Source organism: Balaenoptera physalus, assembly GCF_965194825.1.
Source record: "Balaenoptera physalus genome assembly, chromosome: 10".
NCBI lineage: Eukaryota > Metazoa > Chordata > Mammalia > Artiodactyla > Balaenopteridae > Balaenoptera > Balaenoptera physalus.
The window spans coordinates 43,471,327-43,497,822 of NC_138889.1; the positions used below are offsets into that span (position 1 = coordinate 43,471,327).

The window sequence follows — 26,496 nt, forward strand, 5'->3', positions numbered from 1 at the left end:
AAGTCGGACCAAAATACAAACCAAGTGTAGATGGAATGATTTATTCTGACTGGAGTTTCAGGAGCAGCTTCATCCATCAAGGGGAAAATTGACACATGAGTCAGGCCATGTAGGAGGTAGGATTCCAGAGGCAACAGCAAGAGCAAAAGCAAGGAAGTAGTATGTTTGAGGAAATGATCAGAATTGAGCCCAATGCAAGAAAAGAACAAGGGAGAAAACTAGAAATTCACATGTTCTAGCCTGAGGATAAAAGTAAATTCAATCTAAGTGCAAGATAATTTGCCACCCCATCTCCTGCATGCCTGACATGTGGGAAGCGTTCAGTAAAGAATGTCTGGGTAAATCCTGACCAACTAAGTAATCTCTCTGTTCAAGTTACTGAATGATTTCAGCATATTACCATGTACCGTCCAGGGTCTAAATCTCCCATCATGCCTTTCAGGTGAGTGTTTTCAGTTCTGACAGCTTTATATCTCATATCTGAGACCTGAAAGGAGATTAGTAGTTAAAAGTGAATGTAAAATTCATAATAAAATTTCACAATTCTATGAAAATTAATTTTATTTTGTTAATGTAAATAGTTTTGACGTGTAGTGAAGGGAAACACTTCTTAGGCAGGATCATCATAAATCAGGTATTCTCATTCAGTTCTTGGATCTTTAGCAGGCCCCACTTTACCCTCCTTTTCTGACTGGTGCTAAATTAAAAATACATACATACAATAATGATTCATTATATTTTTCTTTTCTATTCCAAAATTCCATTTCTCACTTCTATTTTTCTATGGTATGCAAATTACCATCAGAAAAATCACAGTTTTAAAAACTTGCTTGAATAACAGTGTCCATTAAATTTGTTCATGACCTGATTAATTTTTACAATATGCAAATATGATTTCATGTTTAATTTTGTTCTTCTTGATACTTCTGCCAAATTCCCTTCTTTTTTGTGACAACTTCATTTTGTCTCCTAATTTATTTTTTTCCCTAATTTCTTCTACTTAAGAGCACTTAGACATAGCATTTGCCCTTTTATTTATCTAGGGCTCATTTCCATATAAAACACTTCCGTTAAAAAGGTTTACTTTTGTAAATTACAAAATATATTCTCCTTGACAAAAGTCTAAAAATATAGAAGAATATAAAGGTGAAAATAAAAATCATTCATGATCCAACTACCCAGATCACTGTTAACACCTGTAAAAATACCATTTCCTTTACAGGTGCAACCAATGCTATTGTCCCATCTATGCTGTTTTCCTGTATTTTATACAAATTAATCACAGTTTAAAGCTTATAATTGGGCAAAGGCAGAATCTTTTCTTGTTTTTATAATACTCAGGATTGAAATAGCCCTGTTATTTGTGAAGTAACCCTCATATGCCTAGAAAATTATTGAATGGTGCTCTCAAAAACTCTGTATTTGGTGGTGAGATGAATTGGGAGATTGGGATTGACATATATACACTGATATGTATAAAATAGCTAACTAATAAGAACTTGCTGTATAAAAATAAATAAATAAAATAAAATTTAAAAACCCCTCTATATTTGGGGTAAAAACATTGAGAAACCCTATACTTTCAAGTAGCAGGCCACCAATTTGATGATGAGTATGGGACTGAGGGAATTTCAAAATGAATAGGAGGGGAGGGAGGGAGGGAAGACTTAGAAGTCACTTGCAGTATTCTAACAGTAGAATGTTATAATGGCTGTTTTTCCCCATGAACTACGCTATGCACTGAGTGAATGTTCAGTAAATATGAACTAATCTTCGCGTTTCATATCCATTTTTTAAAACTCTAAAATAAAGGTATGAAATGGGAGTGGGAAGTGTCCAAGAAAAGCTGGAGTAGGAGCTTTTTTTAAGATACAAATGTTAATAGAAGAGAACTATGGAAAACAAATTCAGGAAGAAATCTTTGACCAGAGCATGCTGTGGGAGGTGATCAGAATATGGGTCACTAGAAAATGTTAGCATGAGATTTATAGAAATTTTCTTGTGCTGTCACTTGTTTCCCTGGTTCTTGTTTGATGACACTTTGCATTATCTCACCAAGGTTTTACGTGACTCCACAAAGCATTTCTGTGCTGTTAGTCTCAGAAACAATACGAGAAATACAACGCTTTTATTAATCAATAAGGAAGGCGACTATTTGCACTGAGCAAGAGTGACCTGGACAGGCGCTTCCTGCCGCTTGCGTACCTGTTGTTTCGCTAACATTTTCTCTTTTATTTCTATCTCCATTTTTAACTGTCTTTCCAGAAGGGCAGCTTTCTTCATGATAGTTGCTATAGTGATCTCCTTCTGATGAAGCGCCTCTGTTAGGTCAGAGATTTCATTCCTCATTCTTTCCTGCTCAGAACTATGGTACTCTTCCTCCTGATAGAGTTGGCTTCTTATCTGCAGGGGATATTTTCCAGAAAATAGTAACAAATCCTTTATACAGCAGCTGAAAGGTTTTATTGGCCATGTTCGGTCTTCCCATCCTATCTTAAAACTTTGCCAGGCCTCACTTTACCATCCTTTTCTGATCAATGCTAAATGAAAAAGATACTTACAGTAATGATTCATTTACTTTTTCCTTCCAATTTCAAAATTTTTTTTTCGCTTCTATTTTCTATTGTATGTAAGTCATCACCAACTACTGATACCACTTTAATGACGACTTCGACAGGAAGGTGGGGAAAGTATTATCAAGCACTTTTCCCCCAGCTTCATTGAGGTATAATTGCTATACAAAAAACTGCACGTAGTTCATGGATAAAATTTGGTGAGTTTGGACATACACTTGTGTTAGCATCACCATAATCAAGACAATAAACATTACAATTACCTCTAAAAGTTTCTTTGTGTCCCTTTGTTGTTTTAATTTTGTGTATGTGTGGTAAGAATACTTAACTCAAGCTCTACCCTCTTAACACAGTTTTAAGTGCACAATACCTTACTGTTTACTGTTGCACTGTGTTGTGCGGCAGACTGTGGAACTCACTGATCTCGTGTAACTTACTTCATACCCATTAAACCACCACTCCGGATTTGGTGCCATGGAAGAGCACTGGACCCACAACCCAGAGGCTGATGAACCATTTTTTAGGGAGAAAAAAATTGGCTTAGAGACGTTAAGTGACTTGCTCAAAGTCATAAAGCTATTAACTGGCAGAGCTAGGTCTAGAACTTAGGACTGTTGGATCTAAATTCAGTGCTCTTTTGGACCAAATCATGCTGTACTATTTGTGACTGAACATTATGTTTTTTAGAATCATGTTACAATAAATTTCAAACTTAAGGTGTCCATCAAAAAGCATCACCTACTTTTCTTAAGCCGGTGGAGTCTCATATTCTTAACTTTAGCTAAACCTTCCGCGGTAGAAACCTCTGGATCACCCTGGACGCCTCCCCTCCCTCATCCTCCCCAATCAAGTCAGGTAGCAAATTCTGTCCCTTCTATTTCAACCTCTCTTAAATCTCACCTCTGCTTTCCATTCCTACTACCACTGTCTTAGTCCAGCCTCCTCCCGTCTTTCTAGAAATCGTTCACTCTCTCTAATTCTTGAGGCTCAGAGATAAAGTATGTGATTACCGGTCTCAAAAAAAAAAATCACAGTCTATCGGGGGAAACAGGAAAATAAACAGTTAGAACACAGTGTAGCAACTGATATCAGCAGTATGTAGTGGAGTAGTGCTTACTCCAGCCTGGGGATGCCAGGATAGGATTCCCAGAGGAAGGGCCATCGCACTGAATACTGAAGGATGAATGGAAGCCAGATGGAAGAGAGAGATGGAGGTGGGCTCCCAGGCAACGAATGCAGTGAAGGAGCGGGGTCAGAGGGAGAAGGCACACTCAGTGAACCAAAAGGAGTTTGGTGTGGCTGGGACTTGGCGCATTGTGAGAAGTAAGGCTGGAGAGTTAAGTAGGGGCCATTCACAAAGAGATTTATATGAATCTACCCCTCGGAACTTACTTCAAAAACGTTTTTTTCATTTCATCTTTAAACATTTCAGGATATATCTCTAAAAGAAGAGGGGTGTGCTCTCTCTCTTTTCTAACATAACCAGAATACCATTATAATGTCTTAACAATATTAACAACAATTCCTCAGTATCATACAATATCCAGGCACTGTCAAATTTAAAATGGTATCAGAAGTGTAATGAATGGTTTTCAAGTTTGCTTGTTTGAATTGAGATCTAAATATGGTCCACACATTGAGACTGGCTCCTATCTTTTTAAAGCCTCTCTTTGTGCATGCATGTGTGTGTGTGTGTGTGTGTGTGTGTGTGTTCTGAGTACTCTGCATACATCGTCTTATTTAATCACCACAATCTCTATATTCCAGATCAGAAAATTAAGATACATAACTGTTCACAGTCACATTCTTGGTGACAGGCAGTCTGATTCCAGGTCCTTACCCACTGTGCTATGCAACCTCTGTGAGCATAGCCCTAGAACGTGGTTCCCACATTGGAAAAAAGCCAGAGTGGGATGACCTAACGTGGAAAGTACTCAGGTCAGTAAGGCAACCATGGTCCAGCCTCAGGCTTTATACCATCAATCTCTCATCTGAGTCTATTCTTTTTACTAAAATTTTTAGAATTTCAGAGTTGGACATAACCTTAGAAATCACATGGTCTAACTCCATCATTTAAAAAATGGAAAAAAAGACTCACAGGGAAAGGAACTGACTGGGTCTGTTATCCAGCTCCTAAGAGCAGAAGCATAGACTAGGAGACTGAAGTACAAATACCCTCACCCCAGGACAATATTACACATCTCCTTTCGTCTCCCATCTTCTCTCTCCAATTTCTTCTCTTACAATTTATTTGATGAACAATGGGGTTGTTCTATCATTTGCCCCAATTTGGATTTTGCTGATTGCATCCCCATGGTGTAGTTTAACATGTTCTCTTAAGGTATTTTTAAAATGTGGGGGAAAATGAATATACTATCACGAAGAAGGAGTAAACTATTTTCATTATTTTCACAACATTTAGATATTAAAACATGCTATATTGCAAAATTTCTTTTTAAATGAGATTAATTTACCTAGCTCTAAATGACTTTTCGCTTTTATTAAAAATGTCAATTTTATCACAAAATAAGTGACTAAAGATCGTTCTATATTGAAAAAAGAGAAAGAAATAAAACACTTGCAAGATTCATAATACATGGCTCTTGTTGGTTTTATTACAAGAGAATGAAAATGCTCTCTACAAACAGTTCCCAGAAACTATATCTATTTATACACAATTCATTTGTTAACTTTTCTGCAAAGCAATGCATTATCTAGAGGTCTCCCAGAGTCTGTAAAGAGATTTGTGTCTTGCAGTCCCTCCCTCCACATCAAAACTGTGCAAAATCAGTAGATTCCTTCTAAGTTTTATTACTCTACCTAAATCTATGAGGTTAAGAATGGTGTAACTATACTTTAGGAGGATTTAATCAACCTTTTATCATAATGTATTCACTGGGGACTCCAGTCAAGAACAGTTTTTAAAGTTATATTTTAAAATATCAGTAAAATCAGTTTCATGGGATTATGTGAAAAATATAAGGAAAATGATCATTAATTCATAACACCTTTTCTACACTTAATAGCTGCCTGATGGTCAATTCTTCAGGAGATGGGATTTGTCTTTTACATTATTATATTTCCTACAGAAATAAGCAGTATAGCAATAGTCGTACTAGATACTCAATAAATGTTTGTTTAATTTATACAAACAACTGAATTTATGACCCTATAAAATTATGCGAGACTTCAGCCTTAATATTAATAAATTTGTTCTCTAAATATTTATTTTCACTCATTGTGTGTCAGGCACTTTGCTGGGCATTGGATGATAATTCAAAGCCACATCCAGGATTTTCCTACTTTTAACAATTGTTTAGACTATATAGCATTGAATATTCTGTGTAATCCTTAAACTGAAAGACCAGAGAAGTGGGTAGCAGCCGTGAGAAACTCATGGGAAAGCCATTACTGAATTTTACTAGAGGAAGAAGAGAAGACAGTTTTTGTAGCTGCCTAGCTCCTGACAGAGTACTTGGCACATGTTAGGTGCTCAATGACAAAATGTGGGTGTAACCAATAACAATAGCAGCCAACATTTATTAGGTGCTTCCTCTGAGCTAGGTAGGCCCTGTTCTAAGCACTTTACTTGCATTATTTTATGGATTTTAACTTAAAGGAAGAGTATGAATTCTGGAGCCAGATTGCCTGGATTCAAATCTGGCCCCTGCCACTTACTAGTTATATAATATTGGTGGAAATTACTGACCTTCTCTGTGCCTTAGTTTCCTTAAATGTAAAAGAGGATAGTATTAGTACCTACCTTATAAGATGGTTGTGAGGAATACATGAATTAGGATTTGTTAAGCCCTTAGAACAGCTTCTGGCACATGGCAAGAGTTGTGTAAGCTTGTTTAATCCTCATCACAACCTTATGAGGTAGGGCTAATTATCTCACCCCCATCCTAGAAATAAGGACCATGAGCAGCTCGCATAGGCAACTTCCCCAAGCTTATGCACCTAGTGTGCGGTTGAGCGCAGGCCTCTGCTCTCACACTTCTTGCGGTCAGCTACCTTGCACGGAGCCACAGGCCCTCTGTGCTTCCTGGGCGGTCTCCCAGCAGCAGAGTGATGCCCTAAGGTTTGTGTTTCTTATAGCATTACACAGAAGAGTGTCAGAATTAGCAGCTTGGTAGGTTATTATCTTAGGAGAAAACACAGAAGGAAAAAGAAGGGAGTGAGAGGGAAGATTTTTTTTCCCCCTTTGTATTCAGAGACTTCAGATCTGCCTGGAAGAATGAAGCTCATTATTTGCCATACCTTGTTCAATTCTTTTTCATGATTTGGTTGATCTGGGGTCACTGCGAACAGCTCTTTCCGTTGTTTTTCTGATTCTTTAATAGATGGTGAATAAGATGATTCAAGTCTACAAATTATAATGAGTAAAAATTAAGCTTAACTTGATAAATTGTTATGATTATATTGTTAATTTAGGCCATCATAGGAGGCAGAGTTAGATTATTAGTCTGTTGGAAACATTTCTAGTTACAGAAATGGCAAGTTCTAATACATTCAGGTCCCATAAGTATTTGCATATTTAACTGAGTGCAAATAGTCTTAGTGAAAAAAATAAAACCTAGTTATTAATATGGAATTTCAATTATACATTAAAAATTGGCTGAATACTGGATTTGCATATGTAGATAAGATTTTTGGATAAGAAGAAAAGACTGTTTGGTATAATAAAATAGCTTGGGAGCCAGTTTAAAAAAAGAAAATACACCTGACCTGCTTCTACATCGTGGAAAGGAACTATGTCAGGAGATGTCCGAGGGGAGCCACTACTCTGTAAAAGTGATCCAAAATGATTAAATCTGACAGTCTACCCAGAGAGAGTGCAAATATGTCTATTTTTTGGCTGCTCAATTTATAAAATGGAATAGCAACCACATATGGACACTAGAGAGGAAAGGCAGAAACTAGTGTAAAAAGTACCATTTCCATAGGAAGGTTGGAGAACTAGAAACAGGTAATGTTCACTTCCACATCAGGGAGGTTGGTAAAATTACAAAACCATTAAAACAGAAAAATAAAGATAACCAGGCAAGAAAAGAAACATTCTTTCCACTATTGCTGGACTAACCTGGTAGAGTCTGGGGTTTTGAGGAATGTACCCACCTATAAGTGAGCATAATTTTAGATTTCCAAAGAGCTTTTTAAAAATTTCCACAAATCAAAAACTTAAGCCACACATTCAAACACAACAAAATCTGAGTAATGATAGAGAAATAACTAATGTAAAGGTGGAAAATAAAGGGCTCTTTTAAAAGGTATAAATTAAGAGTGATATCCCTGAGGTGCATATGTCTGGACTGGATTGCTTTTTTCTGATTATCAAATATACATGTTAACTGTAGAAAACAGAGTTTATCAGAGTATATACTGTGATAAATTGTCATCTAGGAAGAACTGTTGTCAGCATTTTTGTGTATATTAATTGTCTTTTTTGCCTGTGCATATGTGTATAAAAACATACATGTTCCCCGTACAATTAGAATGTACTGAACACATTATTTTTCAGTCCCCTTTTGTTTCCCACTCAGTAATATATTGTGAGTATTTTATCCAATATTCTCCTAAAACATTATTTCAGGATCAATCTTAAATTTCTCTTATTTGCTATGATTTTAAAAAGGTGAAAAATGAAATTTCCTATTTTTTTAATTCTTCCTAAGCAATTCAGGGAGTGGAATGTTGAACTGAATGGTAAAACCTCATAATGATCTTATAAATGTCAGTGAGTGAATGGAACAAACATCAAGCTTTAATGTGCACAAGTTCAAAGAAGAAAACAATAATCATGCTAATATAAAGATATAAAGGAACTATCATTTATCTTGTAAGAAGGGAATGTAGAAATTATTTTTAATAACTCTCAGAACATATCAGCCCAAGATATTTCTATAAGTAAGAAAAGAAAAAGCTAACAAAATCTTAGCATTATAGAGAAAGGTTCTGAAAATGAATGAAGACATTATAATGCTACTATTATAAAGCTATTGTGTGTCTACACTCAGTAGCCTTGGCTGCTTCACCTTAATACAGCTGTAAAGACAAAACAGAGTCTAAATAAAAAAAAAAACCCAAAACAATAAAGAGTATAGAATCATGTTCATATGAGAACTCAAAGAATTAGAAGCTTTCAGTGGAAAGATGAAGGCTGAGAAAACTCTGCCCAAAGTCTAAAATACAATGGAAGCTGTGAAAAGTTAAATATCTATCTTTTCATCAAATCTCAGAATACTAGAACTGAAGAATATCTTCCAAATTAGAAAGATGTAGTTTGGAGACCAAAATATACACCAACTTAAATAGAAGATGGCAAGCAGGCATACCAGAAGAGTTGTATTAGCCAAATATGTGAATAACTGCAAGACTTTAGATTAAATCATGTATTGAAGGACAGTTAACAATGTCTGGAATTCAGCATTGGCCTTGTGAGAAAGCTCCAGAGAAAATACCTACAATGCTCTTCACAAACCAGAGCTAGACATGGGTTGAATGGTTTGCTCTTGTAGGATATTTCTTACGTTTTTAGGCATATACATTCCTTGTGTGAAGACATTTCTCACCAACTCACCACACTGGGACAGTGCCTTGCACATAATATATTTCCAATGGATTTATTAATGATCAGTGGTGATGACATATAGCTTATATATTTGAGCACTCTATAATGCTAACTGGCTAACAGGCATTCTACCATCCTTGGTTAGATGCACAGTAGGTCATTTTTATGGATCTTAATTTGCCATTTGTTGTTAAGTGTAGACCTCAGAGAAATGCTAGCAGGTCCCACAACTTTGAAGAAATAACTATTGCCTTTAAAACAATGTAATTATCCTTCAATAAAATATCCCTTACCATTTGGCTATTCAGTTTCTAAAATCCTATCATTGGTCTGGCATTAGCCTTCAGATGTAAGAAGGATTCAAGTTCTAATGAGAATTAGAACATCAGTGAATAGTTAGAACAGTCAAACTGTCTATTCACAAACATAAACATTTAATAATCCTCTGCACTCCCATTTCCTTTGTGGTTATGTAGTACACAATATCTGTCTGATTTTAAAAAAGGAAAAAAAATGTCTGTTCTAACAAAACCCTTAATGGAACTGACACGGTGGTGAGTGTGGAGGCCAAAATAAATACAACATTTATGAGTGAAAAGTTAGTAACAGGTTTAAGGCCAACAAAATAAAAACATTTGAAAAATATGGAATAAATCTTATTTATCAACATTGATAATTAAATACCAGCTCTATACTATTGTTTTTACGATATTCTGAAGAATAAAGTTCTAAGAAAGTCTCTGACTTCATTATGACACATACATATCTACATATCAGAACATGATATAATTTTCTAGGTGAGTAAAGATACTGATTTTGAAGATAAAATAATTACTAGCTTTATTTTTAATATCTAATATTACCTAATAATTAACAGCATGTTAATACAAGACTGACTTTTAATTCTAGTTTCAAATATAAAACTCTTAAAAATATTCAAACATGATGTTTTGAATAGTTTTTCTCAGGCTGCTGAATATAAAAATATACCTTTTTTTATTTTCTGGAGCACTTTGGCACTCTCCTAGTTTTAATAATTCTCTGTGCAACTGCAATCGTTCCATTTCTATAATTCTCAAGAGATCATCACGTGATTGTAACTCACTTTTCACCTCTGAGAGTCCTGCTTCCATGGCCTAAATAAAAACATCAAAAAATTTCAATCCTCACATTTGGATATCATGATGTATAATACTTTTAAAAATATTTCACATCTATGAAGCAGCCTAATTTCAAATGAACTGATATATAATCCTTTGCTGGCTCTGTCTTACAGAATTTCATTCATTTATTCAACAAATATTTACTGAGCTCTTACTCTATGCTCAGCACTGAGGATACAGACACAGGATCTGTCCTCATGAGCTTACAGTCTAGTGAAAAAGACAAAGAAGCATCCAAATATGGCCATACTGTATGAAAGAGGGAAACATAAAAGTATGAATAAAATATCAACGCATAAAATTTGAATTAATGCAAATAATTCCTAATTTAAATAAGATAATAGCCAAGAAAAATCTAATTTCAAAGCTGGCCAACAAAGTGAATTATAAACCATGGTTTATGGTTCCACTATTGCCCAATAGTAGCCCTGCTTTAGCTGGTAACTAGAAATACCAGCAATCCTGTGAGCCCAGTGTTTTATTTGGCTAATAGCAGGGACTTGAGCAAGTTTAGAAGCTGTTGGGAAGGATCCAGTTGGGAGAGAGAAGGGGTAATACTAACAGTGTCAGGTTCCTCAGAAGATAGGTGGGGTGGGTCCCAAAGCACAAGTGAAAGAATTGCCTAAAGCAAAAGAGCCCCTCTGCTCCTGCAGTAGGAAAGAAGGAAGGAAGATGGAATGGAGACACGTATATGCATCTGGAAATGGGGAGCTAGGAGAGGGGCTACCTGTTGGCTTCTATTTTCCTTGTGAAGGAAAAAGGCAATGTCAGGTCAGTGGAAGGAGAGGTGGAGGTGGGGGTAGGGGAGGGATTTTTGAGAGTGGAGAAGGTTTGAGATGGCCTTCAATGGGAATGGGAGAGTTAGTTGTTTGGAGCAACACAGTAGGACTCCTGGCAGTGTTGATACTCATTTGAGGTCTGTGTCCATGACCTGTTGAGTGATTTTCTCCAGCAGAACTTGGCTGTTCTCCGGGAGAGAGGAATGGAAGAGTCCTTTCATATCAATAGGTCTCCTCCACTCAATTACACAGAGAAATGAATATTTATTAATGTAATTAATATTAAATAAATACTAACATATTTGATGACCCAAGTCATCAAATCCATCGCCATTTTTATAGATGAGCAAATTGAGGGCCAGACTTGGTCCAAAGTTACATAGCTCATAAGTGGCAGATTCTGGAATGGAAAAATCCAGATCTTTTGTCTACTAGTCCAGTTAGAACATTCAAGACGCAAAAAATAATTGTTTCATGCAAAATAAGTAAAGCAGACCTGTAGCTTGTTGGTAAAGATGGGGGGTGGGTGTTGTGCTGAGGGCACTGCTAATAAAGGCTGTAAAAAAACCACTGTTGATATTTTCAAAAAATCATTTGTTCAATAATCTTTATATATCAATAATAGTTTCATTCAAATATAATCCATATACCATAAAATTCACCCACTTAAAGTGTACAGTTCGGTGGATTTGAGTATATTCACAAAGTTGTGCAAGCATCACCACTATCTAATCCCAGAACATTTTCATCACTCCTAAAATAAACCACATACTCATTAGCAACCACTCTTCATTTTCCCTTCCTTCCAATCCCTGGCAACCACTACTGTATATTGTGTCTCTATGGAATTACCTATTCTGCACAATTCATACAAATGGAGTCATACGACATGTGGCCTTTTGTGACTGGTTTCTTTCTCTTGGCATAATGCTTCCAAGGTTCCTCCATGTTGTAGCACGTATCAGTACTTCATTCCTTTTTATTAATAATATTTAATTGTATAGATATACCACTTTATTTATTCATCAATTGATGAACGTTTGGGTATTTCCTTTTTTAAAGCTATTATGAATAATGTTGCTATGAAATTCAGGTATAAGCTTTTATGTGGACATATGTTTTCTTATTCATTAATTCTTATCTAAAAATTCACAGCTTAGAATTATAATCATGTAGACAGTATAGGACATATGGGTTCCCAGATAAACTTTCTTTTTTTTTACCAAAGTCTTAAATATAATATATTATTTTCCAGGAGACCTAGAGACCTGGGTTCAGTAAAAGACTTAGCTGCAATACTTTAGCCCCAGAAATTCCTGGCTGATTTGGAAATAAGAATGAAAATATATTCAAATACGTGATTTAACAGACTTGTTTGGATAAAGTCCTTGTCTCAAACAGTGGGGATTTTTCAGATGAGGTTAAAATTCCAAAATAAACAAAAGAAATGTGAAACAATAGATTAGCAAATAGAAAGACAAATTAACTTGATGTGAAGGTCATCCATTACTTTACCCAGTTGAGGAAGGCACTCTCTGGGCTCCCTGCATTGCAGATTTACTACCAGGGAGCAATCTAACGTGAACCTGCATGTAGAAGAGTGGGCCAGCCTTCACTTGGGGAAGGGGGGCGCACAAAAGGGCTCTAACTCCAGGACAATGAAATGTAGTGTCACCATGGAATTCTGTAAAATGTGATAATAAGGGAGTCTATTTGTGTACTGTCATTAGAAAATAATACCTAAAAGAGTGACATTTGGAGATATCATTAAGGGAAAAAAAAGCTTATTTGTGATCTAGCTGCACAGGTAGAAGAATTTATGTTAGAATTGAAACTTTTACAATAATAATGATTTGACAGGTTTTTCTAACATGAAGGAATACGTGAAAGTTTTTAATTATAATTGACAGCATTATGTAAAATTGACTAGAAAGTGCAAAAAAAGAAGCTTTGTTAGTATTGATAAATTGAGTTGTTTTTTGACTTGTGTAATATCCCTTTGAATTCAATGTTAATAATACTGAGTTGACACAAGAATTGGTGATTTAACTTAGATTAGGTGATTTAAAATTAGCATGCTTTTGTATAAAAGTCAAGTCAATTATTTGTCAGTGTGGATGCAAATATTCAGGAAAAGGATTCTTTGGTACTTGATTCAGTTATTGGAACACTTTCAAGTTTGTTTGGAACAACTTGGGTATGTAAATCTCTACTTTTTTAACTGTAAATTTTATGAAATCTTAATACAGATCGGGAACTTCCGGTGAATACTAAACATCCAAATTGAGATGTGTAAGTGTAACATACACACCAGATTTTGAAGACTTAGTATGAAAAGAAATGTAAAATATCTCATTAATAATTTTTTACATTGATTGTATGTTGAAATGATAACTCTTTGGATATATGTTGTGTTGAATAAAGTTTATTACTATTATATATTAATTTCACCCATTTCGTATTACTTCTTTTAATGTGGCTACTAGAAAAGTTTAAATTACATTTGTGGTTTGCATTATATTTCTATTGGACAGTGCTGCTCTAGTACCTTAATGACACGTTATCAAGCAAACAAAAAAGGTCCATTTTTTTGGCATAGATATTAGAAAAAATGCAGAACAATTTATTTCTGTTATTAACTGCCAATGGGAAATATTGTACACTTTCAGAATGTGAGTAATGCAGCACAGTAAATAAACATATGCAATGGAATTAATAGCTATGCTGACACATTTCAAGGTTGTGGAAAGACAAGTGAGAAGATGTGATTCATGTGAAAATTCAGATGCAGCTGGCATTAAAGTGTGTTGTAAACTAAAGAGAATTTTATATACAATAAGTGACAGTAATTCAGACTGAAATGGTTGTCTTTTTAAATTCATGTGCAAGACGTGGAACACCATCATATGACAGTTTTGCAAAAAGAGAAGAGAAACTTCTTTCTAAATACATGCACTGGTTACAGTGATTATTCACTTCTAATTATTCCCATTTGGTAAAATATAAATTTTGTAAAACAAGTTTGAGGCCCATCTGTTTAGTTAGAAATTTGCTTAATGGTTTGAGAGAAGCAGTGATTTTGAACCCTCAAATCAGCTATCAAGCAGTAAATAATTGATATTTATTCTAAAGTAAAAGAATGAAACATAAGTAAAATTTGGAAATAAAACAGGGAAAAGGCCAAACAAAAGCATCATTTTCAGCATTTTTTTCTAGATGCATCAAGATTAATTAGTGTTTTCCTGGAAGTAGAAATCTTCGCTTTTAGACACCTTGAAGTTTTTGAAGCAAATTACTTCTCAAAAATCTTTTCATTAGAACTATATCTTTTTGTGTGTGTATGAAACATACTCCAGAATAATTTGATTTTTTTTTCTGTAAGTGAATCCTTGTGATCCTGGTGCAGCCTCTAGCAGTATAAAGACAGCTGCAAAATGTAAATTTAAGACGTCTTTAAATCAGGGCCAGAGGTGTGACCAGTGACCCTTGTCCAGGGGGATGAAGGGGAAACAGCCCCTGGGAGGAAGGGGAGCCTGTCAGAACCAGCAGTCACGCAAACCCAGCTCCACCAGGACTGGTGGGGGGATGGCGAGCTAAACACTAGAAAGCACCTGGACAAGCTCTACAGCAGAAGAGGAGGGGCTCGTCTCATTTACATTCTAGTGAATCCAGAGAAAACGTCATCAATAACTTTTCTGTTTCTAGAAGATGTATGACTTTCTCAGTGTTTAGCATTTGTGGTTTAGCTTGGTTTGTGTACATCTGCTTTCTCATTTGTACTGGAGTAACACCCCCTCCCCAAACAAAGCTGGAGTCTGGGGTGGGAAGCTGTACTTCTCTTAGAAATGCCACAGGATAGGAGAAGCTGGGAGCCTGTGCTCTGTCCCCTTGCCAACGTGGGGACAGGGGAACACAGAAGATAGATGCTGGCAGAGAAAGAAGTGAAAGGATGAATCCCACACGTAATCCCACATACAATGTGGCAGAAGGAGGGAAGGAGAAGTCGGCCCAACACTAAGAAATGACCCTGGGAAGAAGAGCCTGAGGTGGCATATCTTAGAGAAGTGGAAGTCTGCTCAGGCAGTGACCTGGAAAGGTGACCTCTGCCTGAGGAGGGAATGGAGTGGGACTACGAAATGGGCCAACTGACACAGAGGAATCAGTAGAAAGAGGCTGAATGTTTGCTGGTGGGAGATAAGACCTAGAATGGGAGAGAAAACCACAGAATGTCTCAAGTAACTGGGAAAGACATGAATAAGAAATACATATTTAGTCGAGAAATTGGTAATGCTCAATTTTGATGAATGCTGCATAACTTTCTTAGTGGTTCCAAGAGAGAGACAAAAAATGATTTTTGAGTTAAGAAAAAAATTAATCCTTGGAAAAACCATCCATCACATCTACCAAGGTGGAGTTACCTCCTATTTGGTAAACGATGATAACGTTAATGGTGATAAACCACAGGGAGTGACCCTCATGACTCTCAGGGAGGTGATTAGATTGTCGAACCCTTAATAATTTCCTGGGTCTCCAGCCCAGGATTCCTGAGAGGCAAAGAGGCACAGCATCAGAGAGAATGAACACTGGGGACAGAGGGTGTGGTGTGGCTAAAGGGCCATGGTTTTTAGGAAGAGAGGTCTGTGAGAGACCACTCTTCTACTGCACTGGTAATATTTATTATTACGTTGCTGCAGAACCCGAGTGCACCTAGTGCGGAAAAGTACCCATGGGATTACTGAATTTACTCATCAAGTAAGAATTACTTATTAAGAGGAAATATGAGCTGAATTTACATATGTAATAAAAAATTAGCTTTCTAATCCATATACCTGTTGAGTCATCATTTGTACAACTCATGGGCTGTATCAGTTGAAAAACAAATAAATGTTACCTGGCACTGTCTTTGGTACATTTTCAGTTCTTGTAAGAGCTTCTGATTTTCATCTTGTAACTTATTCCTGCTTAACGCGATTTCACTCACAGCTGATTTTAACTTTTCAATAATGAACTCATCTCTTTCATTGGTTTCACAACTGGTATCTGGTTCGCATATCCAAGGAATTTCAGAGCTGCTGTCTTCTATGCCCTGTTTTTTACTATTTAGTGGAGTTTGGTAACTTTGTGCCTGTTTCTGAGAAATATGAAAATTGTGTCAGTTAAGTGAAGAATATCGTATTTAAGCTTAATAAAGTTCAAGAATGATAGAAAAGAATCAGGAAAAACATATTTAAATATATTATTAGATAATGAAGTTTTGTCCTCCATAATTCAGTCTTGTGTTTATTCTAAAAACCTCAATTTCAGATGGCATAAAGAGAAAATATATCTGTATAACCTCAGAGCAAAGATGCAGAGTAGAGTAGACGGCTTTTGCTAGGGGATTCTTATTCAGCAAAAAAGAAAATATAGAAGATATGAAAAAAAGCATGGATTCAATTACATAATAGTTGAAAATGTCTCTATGACAAAAAATAAACAAAATAAAACAAAAAATCTGGATTGTACAAAAAAGTTGTCAACATGTGTAACAAGGGTAATTTCTGATGTACAAAAACTACACATCAATAAGAAAAAGACAAACAACACAAAAGAAAAGTGGGCAAAGTTTATGCACAGGCAATTCACAGAAGAGGAAATGAAAAAGGCTGAGAAACACAAGAAGAGATGCTCAACCTTACAAGTAGTCAGAGAAACGTAAAGCAAATGAAGTCAAGGTTACTATTAGTCCATCAAGTTAGTAAAAATCAAAAGACGGATAGTCCATGCTGGTGAGAGTAGGGATAGTCTTGTTGCCTGTTCGTGAATTATAAATTACTATCATTTTTAAGAAAGTAATCTGCTAATATTTATTAAAAATTTGAGTGAACATACCCTTTGGCTTAGCGATCGTTTCTAGGACTTTTATTTAACAAAAGGAAAGTATTCGTATTTAAAGATGTACATACAAGCGTATTTGTTACACTACTGTAATAGCAGAAAACTGGAAACAACCTGAGTGTTCGTTAATAAGGAAATGACTGAAAGAATTATGGTACATCTACGATATACTATGGTATATATGATATATATACACTATATACTTTGAAATATTTTAATTAAGTAGTGACTCAAAAGGCTATTCATGGCTTATTAAGTAAAAAAGCAAAATTTAAAAAAGAAAAATATACAATTTCCACACAAGCATATATTTACATATTTGTACAAACAAAAGAAAATGTATGTGAAGATAAACACCTAATTGTTAACAGTGTTTATATTAAATGGATAAGAATGGAGTAGAGGATGAGGTTATCAGTTTTATATCACATTATTTTGTATTGTTGAATTCAGGGAACACGTATAACATACAATTCAAGTAACTTAAAGAAAGAATGAAAAATAAGTATATATCAAACAAAAATGTTTCTTACCAGCTTTAATAAAAATTCCAAATTCCTTAGGTAAGCCTTTAAGGCTTATTACAATCTAATATCCAACTCACCAGCCTTCCCTCCTGCCTACTGCCCTTTCACCTCCCGCATGGACTTCCAGCCAATTGGCCCACTTTCCATTCCCTGAATTTGCCTTTTGCTCTCTTGCCTCAGTGACTTTGCTCATGTTATTTCCACAACCTGGAATACATTCTCTCTTGTCTCAAAATATAACCATTCTTCTTCTAGGCCCAGGCCTAGTCCCACCCCTGCTGGAGGATGTTTCCTGACTATCTCAGTCCAAATTTTTCTCTTACTCCTTCGACCTCTAAAAGGATTTGTATCCTTTTCATTCACTTGTCATTAATTATCTGTAAACCTGTACATGTATTATCTGTGTCTAGGCTGTAAGGTTCTAGAGGGCCAGGACCAAGCAGTCTTAAGACTTTCTAAATGACTTGCTCATAGGCATGCAAAAACATGTTATTTAATGACATAATAACAATGGAGACTTTTAATGGCACCACCCTCTGAGACATACAGACTAAAGTCGTCATTACAGATATTTCATGCACTTGTAACTCTACCCAGTGTTGGACCTACTTTGGTTATTTTCCCTTAGTTGGCATTTGTATCTGTAGAAGGATTACATGCTGAATGGTAAAGAGAGTGATAGTATTTAACCTCTAATTTATTCTGATTTAGAGGATAGTATTAGATAATGTACCTGAAATTGACTACACTTCTCAGATAATACTTTTTGTTGAGCATCTAAAGAAACCAGATGAGTCTGATATAGTATCTCCTGCTTGTCCCATTCTCTTGACTTTGCTCTAAATTCCTTTAAAAAGTGGAGAGAGAAATATAAATTGAAAAAATTATTCATTTTAAAGCACAATGAACAGGGCTTCTTTCATTTGTACATATTTCTTCTGAGAAAAAAAGTACATCCATTCTTTCCCCATTAGGAAAACAAAAAAGTATCAAATCACTCATCTTAGATTTACTAATAGATATATCTTCTAATTTTTGCTAGGAAAGTATGGAATTGAATCCACTATTTTATTTTTATTTTTAATTTTTATTGGAGTATAGTTCCTTTACTGCAACTTTTTAAAAATAAGGATTTTGTTTGTTAAAAATGTAAAAAATTTTTTATAACAAATACTGATAACAAATAGCGGAGTTTCAAACAATTTTTTGCATCAACCAGTACTTCCTTTCTATTTCCTGAGCTGACACCAGAAGTTTTTTTCCCTTCTTTCATTCTTTACACTCAGTCACCAAACCTGCTCCCTTGTTTTTGAGGGGGTGGGGCTTGGACTGATTTAGTGACTTTGTCCCCTGTGGCTTTCAAAGCCGTTATCCCAGGTGAAGCCAAGATTGACCCATTCTTGAGAACAGACAGAACAACCATCTCAGGCCTCCTTTAGGCAGTACCAGCTGGGCTAAGCTGGGGAAGAAGTGGTAGAACTACTTGATACAGCATGCTCTCAGTTCTTCACCGTTTTGCTCAAGTAGTGTCTTCATGGAGCCTGGTTATCTGTTCACAAATTTATAAGAGGAAAGAATGTGGCTTTGGGAATCCCAAAGAAAACTTCACTGCTTATCAATTTTGCCTAGGGCTGGCCATCATATCTTATCTTTCTGTCCAGGCTGTAAGCAACTTAAGGGTAAGGACTATGTATTTCACTACTTTTGTATTGCTCATGGTGCATGACAAAGTGCCAGGCACCACTTACATGAATGTACAAACAAAAGCATGGTATTAATATTTCCAAAAATGTAAACATTTCTCACTAAATTTTGCAAAGAAAACAACGTGGTTGGAAACAAACTCTATAGCTACTAAGTCCATAGCGATATATTACTGAATGTAGATACATGGCATGAATGCATTGATGTTTCCAATTATCAACTCAGTAGTATTAAGTACCTAGTGTACAGCAGGTACTGTGGAGAGAGGAGAATTTGGAAATATTTCATGATTAAAAGAAACAAATTTTTAAAAGAAAAAATCAATTTATATATAAAATAAAGTAGGGAAATATACATGTAAATAATTTTACAGTATTAGTACAAATAATAGTGCCACATAAAAGCCATGCAGATGATGCCATGATTATCTTAGCCATCCCCAATAATATGTCAACTGGAAAAGAGTTCATTTGGCCAGAGAGATTGGCGATGCTTTGAAGATGGCTGAAATGACTGGATTCGCTAGCTGGAAAATAAATATACTAATTTAGAGAATGAAAGCTACATCTTGCTTAAAATGAGAATATGGCATTTCATATTTTCTATAGAGAAATGATTTTAAAGAATATTTGGGGAAATCTTCATTTTATAAATCCAAAAGTCCCAAAATAATCAGTTAAAGAAGGCTATAAATTGGGAGGCTTTTATAGTAATTAAAGGAGACCTGAAATTGAGTGGTGGTAATAAAGATGGAGAAATACAGATAGACCCTGTTTTAAATATATAATAATACCCTGATAAATAGACCATATTTATTAAGATAAATGGAGACAGTTCATTTAAAGTTATTGACTTTGATTCTGACATTTGACAATTTAAAATTAGGTACATGAAAACAGGGTCTTCAGAAATAGTGACAAATTTACAAAACTAGGTACACTTCAAATCAGTACAAGGTGGATTAAAAAATTGCTGTTTAATTTAGAAAGGAGTTTTTGGAGTCAGAAGTCAAAACGTGGGCAAGGTTGACTTGCACAGTTCATATCTTTCAATGATATTAATACTTAACACCCAACAATCTCAATCTTGACAATAAATATTTCCCAGCATGCTTTAGGAGGAGGCAGGAACATCAGCCTCACTTCCTTACAAATTCTACAACAGGTAGACATGAGGCCAAGAATGAGGCCAAACAAGGCTAAAAATGTGTGTCACAAACATATCAGCTGGTCCTTATAACAGTCCTGGCTTCCTTGGTCTTACAGATGTATTGGTTTCAAGATCAGCAAGCATGTAAGCACAATATCTCCAGCAGTCACAGGGCTGTGCAAAGACAGAGCGAGCTTTATAAGGATTTTGTAGAGACTGGAGGTGTCGGCCCAGGCTCCAGTTCCAGAGGCTCCATACACTTGCCTAAACCTCCAGAGTAAGTTCTCCACAGCTAGAAACCTTTTCTGGGTCTTTAAGTTTGCGAGTGGATCAGAGGCATTAAAATCAAAGTTTCTAGCAGAAGCTATATTATTATATATATGTTTTAATCCTTCTACTAAATCTTGAGAGGTAGAATGACCATTTCTTTAGTGATTACGGTATGTCAGGGACTCTACAAACCTCCACTTGCAAGATAGTTTTAACTTTTTAGTACGACAATTTTCATACTTACATAATAGGAGAGAGTCAAACAAACTCCCAGGTACCCTTCACCCAGCTTAACTACTGTCAACTCAGTCCATCTGTATTTCATCTATCACTCCATCCTTTCTTGTTGGAGTATTTTAAGGCAACTTCCAGACTTCATGTATTTTTACCCCCAAATGCATCTAAACACACATACACACACATATATTTTTTTCTTCCATAACCATGTCACTTATATTTTTAGCCCCCATTTATCGGTGAAAACTGTAATCTCTGTGAAGTTAACAGCTTGTCTAAAGGTCACAGGGCAAATAAACGAGTCAGTCAGATCCTATTTTAAGTTGTAAACTGTCAGGTTCTTCCACTACAGCAAGCTGCTTCCCATTGCTCGATCACTGTACCAGTGTATAAATGTTTGTCCCCAAGGAGAAACATGCTTAGATGTAGACTAAAACTGGAATAGCCCATCTCCTACACATTAATTTTTCACATGCCTCTAAGCAAAAACAGGTACATGAAGCATTTCTGTAATAAAATAGATTAAACTGTATCTACATAGTGTGCTTAAAAATTTTTGTATAAGTACAAATATATCAAGTCATACTTTGCTACTAATTTCCACTATTATTTCATGAGATACATTTTATATAAATATTTAGCTCCCTAAATGTAAAATGCATACACACAAAGTACTTAATTTAAGGCTTTTTCTTTGTCCAAACAATTTATATGAATGTAATTCTCCCACTAATCCCCATGAGAAGTCAATCAAATGGAACATCAGTGACTTAACTGCATTTTCAGTGAAAGCTCGTGTATATTAAGTTGCAATCTTTGGGCATCTTCTGTGAGACCAGAATATTTCAGAAGCCAGTTGAGTTACACCATTGCAAGAGCCAGGGAGTTACACACAGTGCATTTTCCTAGAGGGTCAAACTTACTTAGTGGTAGTAATTTTGTATTTAAAAAAATGTACATTTATTATTCAGTACAATATAAAATTTGCAGGAATTTAAAAACTAAAACCAAAGACTTCCAACAAAGTTCTTGCAATAGGCTGGTTTTAGGACTGTGATTCCAGATTTTTTTTTTTTTTCTGCTCTTAAAAATATTTTGGAAGAAAAGTTTGAGAAGGACTTAATTGAAGAGTCAGATGATAAAGATGAAGAAGTATGAAACAGGGCAAGGACAATTAGATAGGAGAAAGACAGAGATAAGAGGCATTAGACAAAGTAAAGGGGCAAATCTGGGCTGGAATATGAGAGTAAGAGAAAGGAACAGATCAAAGATTCCTAAGAGGTTTCTACCTGGGTGATTGGGAAGTACAGAACCATGACCTATTAACAAAGTAGAAGAAACTGAAATCATTGGCTGACAGTGGGAGAAGCTGGGGTTTAGGGCTTGAGAACAGTGAAAAAAAAAAAATGACGGGGATAACATGATAGGGGTCAACTTGAGGTCAATTAAAAAACAATGATTGACCAGCACTGAGAATTTAGTAAGGTTAGAGCACAGGAATTCATACTAGAATCTATTTGCTGTTATGTGGCCAGTAGCAGGAATGCTCAAGGGCACAGGGAAGAAAAATAGCCAAAATAGAATTTATTTATTTTTTCCAAGGTTGGAAAGTTAAGGGGATTAAAATAAGTGTATCTATGACATAGTAAACCTTTATAGGGACTGAGATTTTAGAAGTTCCGGGTAACATGGGGTAGCTATATTGGAGTGGCATTACCTCTTCAAAGAAAAGATCCTGAAACTTCAAGCTCTGTTCTGAAAACTGCTATGAGGCTTCATTGGGATTTAAGTACCTAATAGTTAAACAGCCATTAAAAGATTTACTAGACACTCGCTTTAAGTGACCCCAGGGATGTCCTTCAATTTCACTCAACATCTGCAGTTCCTTTGAATTTTTTTTTTTGCTCTCCAAAAATGCTGATATACATAAAAGATGTATAAATCGAAGTGATGTTTTAATTCACTAAGTGCTTGAAGGGAAGGTGCACTAAGAAAATATATTCAATGAGAAGTTGATTTCTAACGGAGTTTGTTACCACAGCGGTACATGTCATTGTGTACACTAGTGACAAATAGCCCTTAACAGCAACAACAAAAACCAATCTCAATATACACAGGGAGAAACTAAGAAAATATAACTCACCTCTAATTTCTGGTTCAAACTGCTCAGTTCAAAGGGTATTTCTTCTTTGATGTGTGGTACCTCTTTTTGTCGAAATTTATTTTGCTTCATCTGGTGTAATCTCAGTTTTTCAAAGCTATTAGTTAGTTTGGAGAACTGTAAATAATACAGAATGCTAACATTTTACTATTGGTTATTTCTAACTCGATTTCACGATAGTCCTTTTCTTGTATACCTCTTTCAAAATTTAAGTCACGATTAGGAAATGCAGTAAAGCTTAAATGTTCCAATTAGTGAAGATAGAACCAGTTATTAAAACTAAATTATTGAAGCTGAATGCAATTCAGCTTTCATGTAAATTTGGAACTTCATTAACTGCACAGTTAAACAGCGATTCACTTGATAAAATGTTTTGTTCAGTTTTGTCTTAACCATATGTAGCAAGGCTCAAAATTTAAAACAACCAAGTTCTTTTTCTTACTTTTATTTAGTGCCATCTTGTGTTGACGATTTTAATTTCAGTAACTCAATCTATAAAATAACCAACTTATACTCCATTTAAGAAAACTGAGGACTTAATTTAAAAGATACAAACAACATACACTTATTCATGTTGATATAAGTTTAAATAAACTTAAATATCAAGCTTGATATAATCTTTTTCTTACCAGTAATTCTTGTTATAACTTAGACTCTATTTTTTTTTTTTCTTGCTTCTACCTTCAAGTAATTGATTATAAGTGGCATGGTCTATCAACATCTGTGAGGAAATTTCTAAATAACTTAACCAATTTTTTTGTTTTTATTTTTTATCTTGAAATAAGTATAGATTCAGAGGAAGTTGCAAAGATATTACAGAGAGGTTCTGGGTCCTCTTCACCCAGTTTCCCCAAATATTTACATCTTATTGAACTATATAGTACAGGATCAAACCCAGGAAATTGATGTCAGTACAATATATGCATGAGTGTATCAATAGTTCATTCCTTTTTATTGCTCAGTATTATTCCACGGTATGGATGTAACCACAGTTTGTTTGACCATTCACATATTGAGACATTTTTGGTTGCTCCCAGTTTTTGACTATTATAAGTAAAGCTGTGAACAATTGTGTCTACTTTATCTGACAGTAATGTAGTCATTTCTGCTTCCTTTTTCCTTCTCACATTGTTTTTATAATTGATATATAATTCACCTACTATAAAATTCACCCTTTAGAGTATATACTTCATTGGTTTCTAGTATATTCATAGTTGTATAACCATCACACTATCTAATTTCAGAATATTTTCATCACCTCCATTAGAAACGCTATATCTATTAACAGTGACTACACATTTCCTCCTTCCCCAAGGCCTGGCAACAACTAATCTACTTTCTTTTTCTATAGATTTGCCTATTCTGATCATTTCATATTAATGGAGTCATACAACATGTAGTCTTTTGTGTCTGGTTTCTTTCACTTAGCATAATGTTTTCAAGGTTCATCCATGTTGTAGCATGTATCAATATTTCATTCCTTTTAATGGCTGAATAATATTTCATTGCATGAATATACCACATTTTGTTTATCCATTCATCAATTGATGGACATTTGGAGTGTTTCCACTTTTTGGATATTATGGAAAAATGCTGCTATGAACATTTGTGTACTAGTTTTTGTGTGGATATATGTTTTTATTTCTCTTGGGTATATACCTAGGAGTAGAATAGCTGGGTCATATGGAAACTCTAAGTTTAACTTTATAAGGAACTGCCAAACAGTTTTCCAAAGTGGCTGTACCATTTTTCATTTCCAATGGTAATGTATAGGGTTCCAATTTCTCCATATCCTCACCAACATTCGCTGTTATCTATCATTTGGTTATAGCCATTAGCAGGTGTGAAGGGGTATCTCATTATGGTTTTGATTTGCATTTCCCTAATGACTAATGATGTTCAGCACTTTTTCATGTGCTCATTGGTCATTTATATATCTCCTTTGGAGAAATGCCTATTTATATCTATGCCCATTTTAAAATTTGGCCTTCTGTCTTTTTATTGTTGACTAGTATGAGTTTTTTTTTTTAAATTCTGGACACTAGTCCCTTATCAAATATATGACTTGCAAATGTTTTCTCCCATTTTGTCGGTTGTCTTTTCACTTTCTTTTGGTGTGCTTTGAAGCACAAAGGTTTCTAAAATTTTCATGAAATCAAGTTTACCTAATTTTTCTTGTGCTTTTGGTGCCAAATCTAAGAAACTATTGCCTAATCCGAAATCATGAGGATTTACTCCTATGTTTTCTTCTAAGAGTTTTACAGATTTAATTTTTATATTTAGGTCTTTGATCCATTTTGAGTTAATTTTTGTCTATGGTAAGGGTTGAACTTAATTCTTTTTCATGTGGATATCCAGTTGTCCTGTCACTGTTGAAAAGACTATTCTTTCTCCATTGAATTATTTTGGCACCACTTCTGCTTTCTTTTGATTAATATTTGTAGGGTATATATTTTTCTGTCTTTTTTTGTGTTTTCTATTTTTTACTTTCAATTTACATATGTAGTTATTTTTGAAGTGAGTTTCTGGAACACAGCATATAGTTTGGTCATTTAAAAAATTTACTCTGTAAATCTCTATCTTTTAATGCGTGTATTTAGACCATTTTCATTTAGTGTAATTATTATTATGTTAGGGTTTAAGCCTGACATTTTTTGTTTTCTGTTTGTTATCCAGTTTTTGGTTTCTCTGTTTTACCTTTCCTGACTTCCTCTGGGTTCTTTGAACATTTTTTAGAATTCCATTTTGATTTATCTATAGTATTTTTGAATGTATTTCTTTGTATAGCATTTTTAGTTATTGCTCTAGGTGTAATATTATAGATACATAGCTTATTACAATCTACTGGTGTCAACATTTTACCAGTTCAAGTGAAGTGCAGCATCTTAGTTCTCTTTATGTCCCTTTGCCATGACCCATTTCTAACATTACTGTCTTAAGAAATTTCTCAATATACATTAAGAATCACTTTAGACACTGTTATAATTTTTGCTTCAGCTGTCAAACAATTTATCAATAGAAAACTCAAGAGAAGTAAAGTCTATTGCATTTACCCATGTTTTCACTTTTTCCAATTTTTTTCTTCCTTCCTGATGTCTCAAAAGTCTTTATCATTTCCTTTCTACCAAGAGAACTTCCTTTAGCTATTCTTTTAGGGCAGATCTATTACTGACAAAATCTCTTAGTTTTCCTTCATTTGAGAATTTCTCAATTTCCTCTTGGTTCGTAAGGATATTTTCTCGAACATGGAATTCTGGGTTGACATTTTTTCTCTTTCAGCAATTGAAAAACATTCCACTTCCTTCTCGCCTCCATGGTCTCTGATAAGAAATCCGTTATCTGAATTGGTTTTTCTATATAGGCAAAGTGTTATTTCTCTCTTCCTGTTTCCAAGACTTTGTCTTAATTTTCAGAACTTTGACCATGATGTGTCTTGGTGTAGATTTGTTTGGATTTATCATATTTGAGTGTCACACAGCCTCTTG

General features: G+C 35.0%; 1 protein-coding gene across 11 annotated transcripts in view; it reads right to left on the reverse strand.

The window, feature by feature from the left end:
• DEUP1 (deuterosome assembly protein 1) overlaps nt 1-26,496 on the reverse strand; it is a 247,949-nt gene that overhangs the window by 62,740 nt on the left and 158,713 nt on the right. For 7 of the 11 annotated variants that reach the window (XM_082409952.1, XM_082409954.1, XM_082409957.1 and 4 more), the window contains 7 exons: nt 22,994-23,128; nt 18,224-18,337; nt 15,978-16,217; nt 10,135-10,280; nt 6,834-6,939; nt 2,206-2,403; nt 401-487 (listed from right to left, as the gene is read on the reverse strand). In XM_082409952.1, coding sequence (XP_082266078.1) covers nt 401-487; nt 2,206-2,403; nt 6,834-6,939; nt 10,135-10,280; nt 15,978-16,217; nt 18,224-18,337; nt 22,994-23,128 — 1,026 coding nt within the window. The remainder of the gene's footprint in view (nt 1-400; nt 488-2,205; nt 2,404-6,833; nt 6,940-10,134; nt 10,281-15,977; nt 16,218-18,223; nt 18,338-22,993; nt 23,129-26,496) is intronic. The other 4 variants (XM_082409958.1, XM_082409949.1, XM_082409956.1 and 1 more) reach the window with 4 other exon arrangements.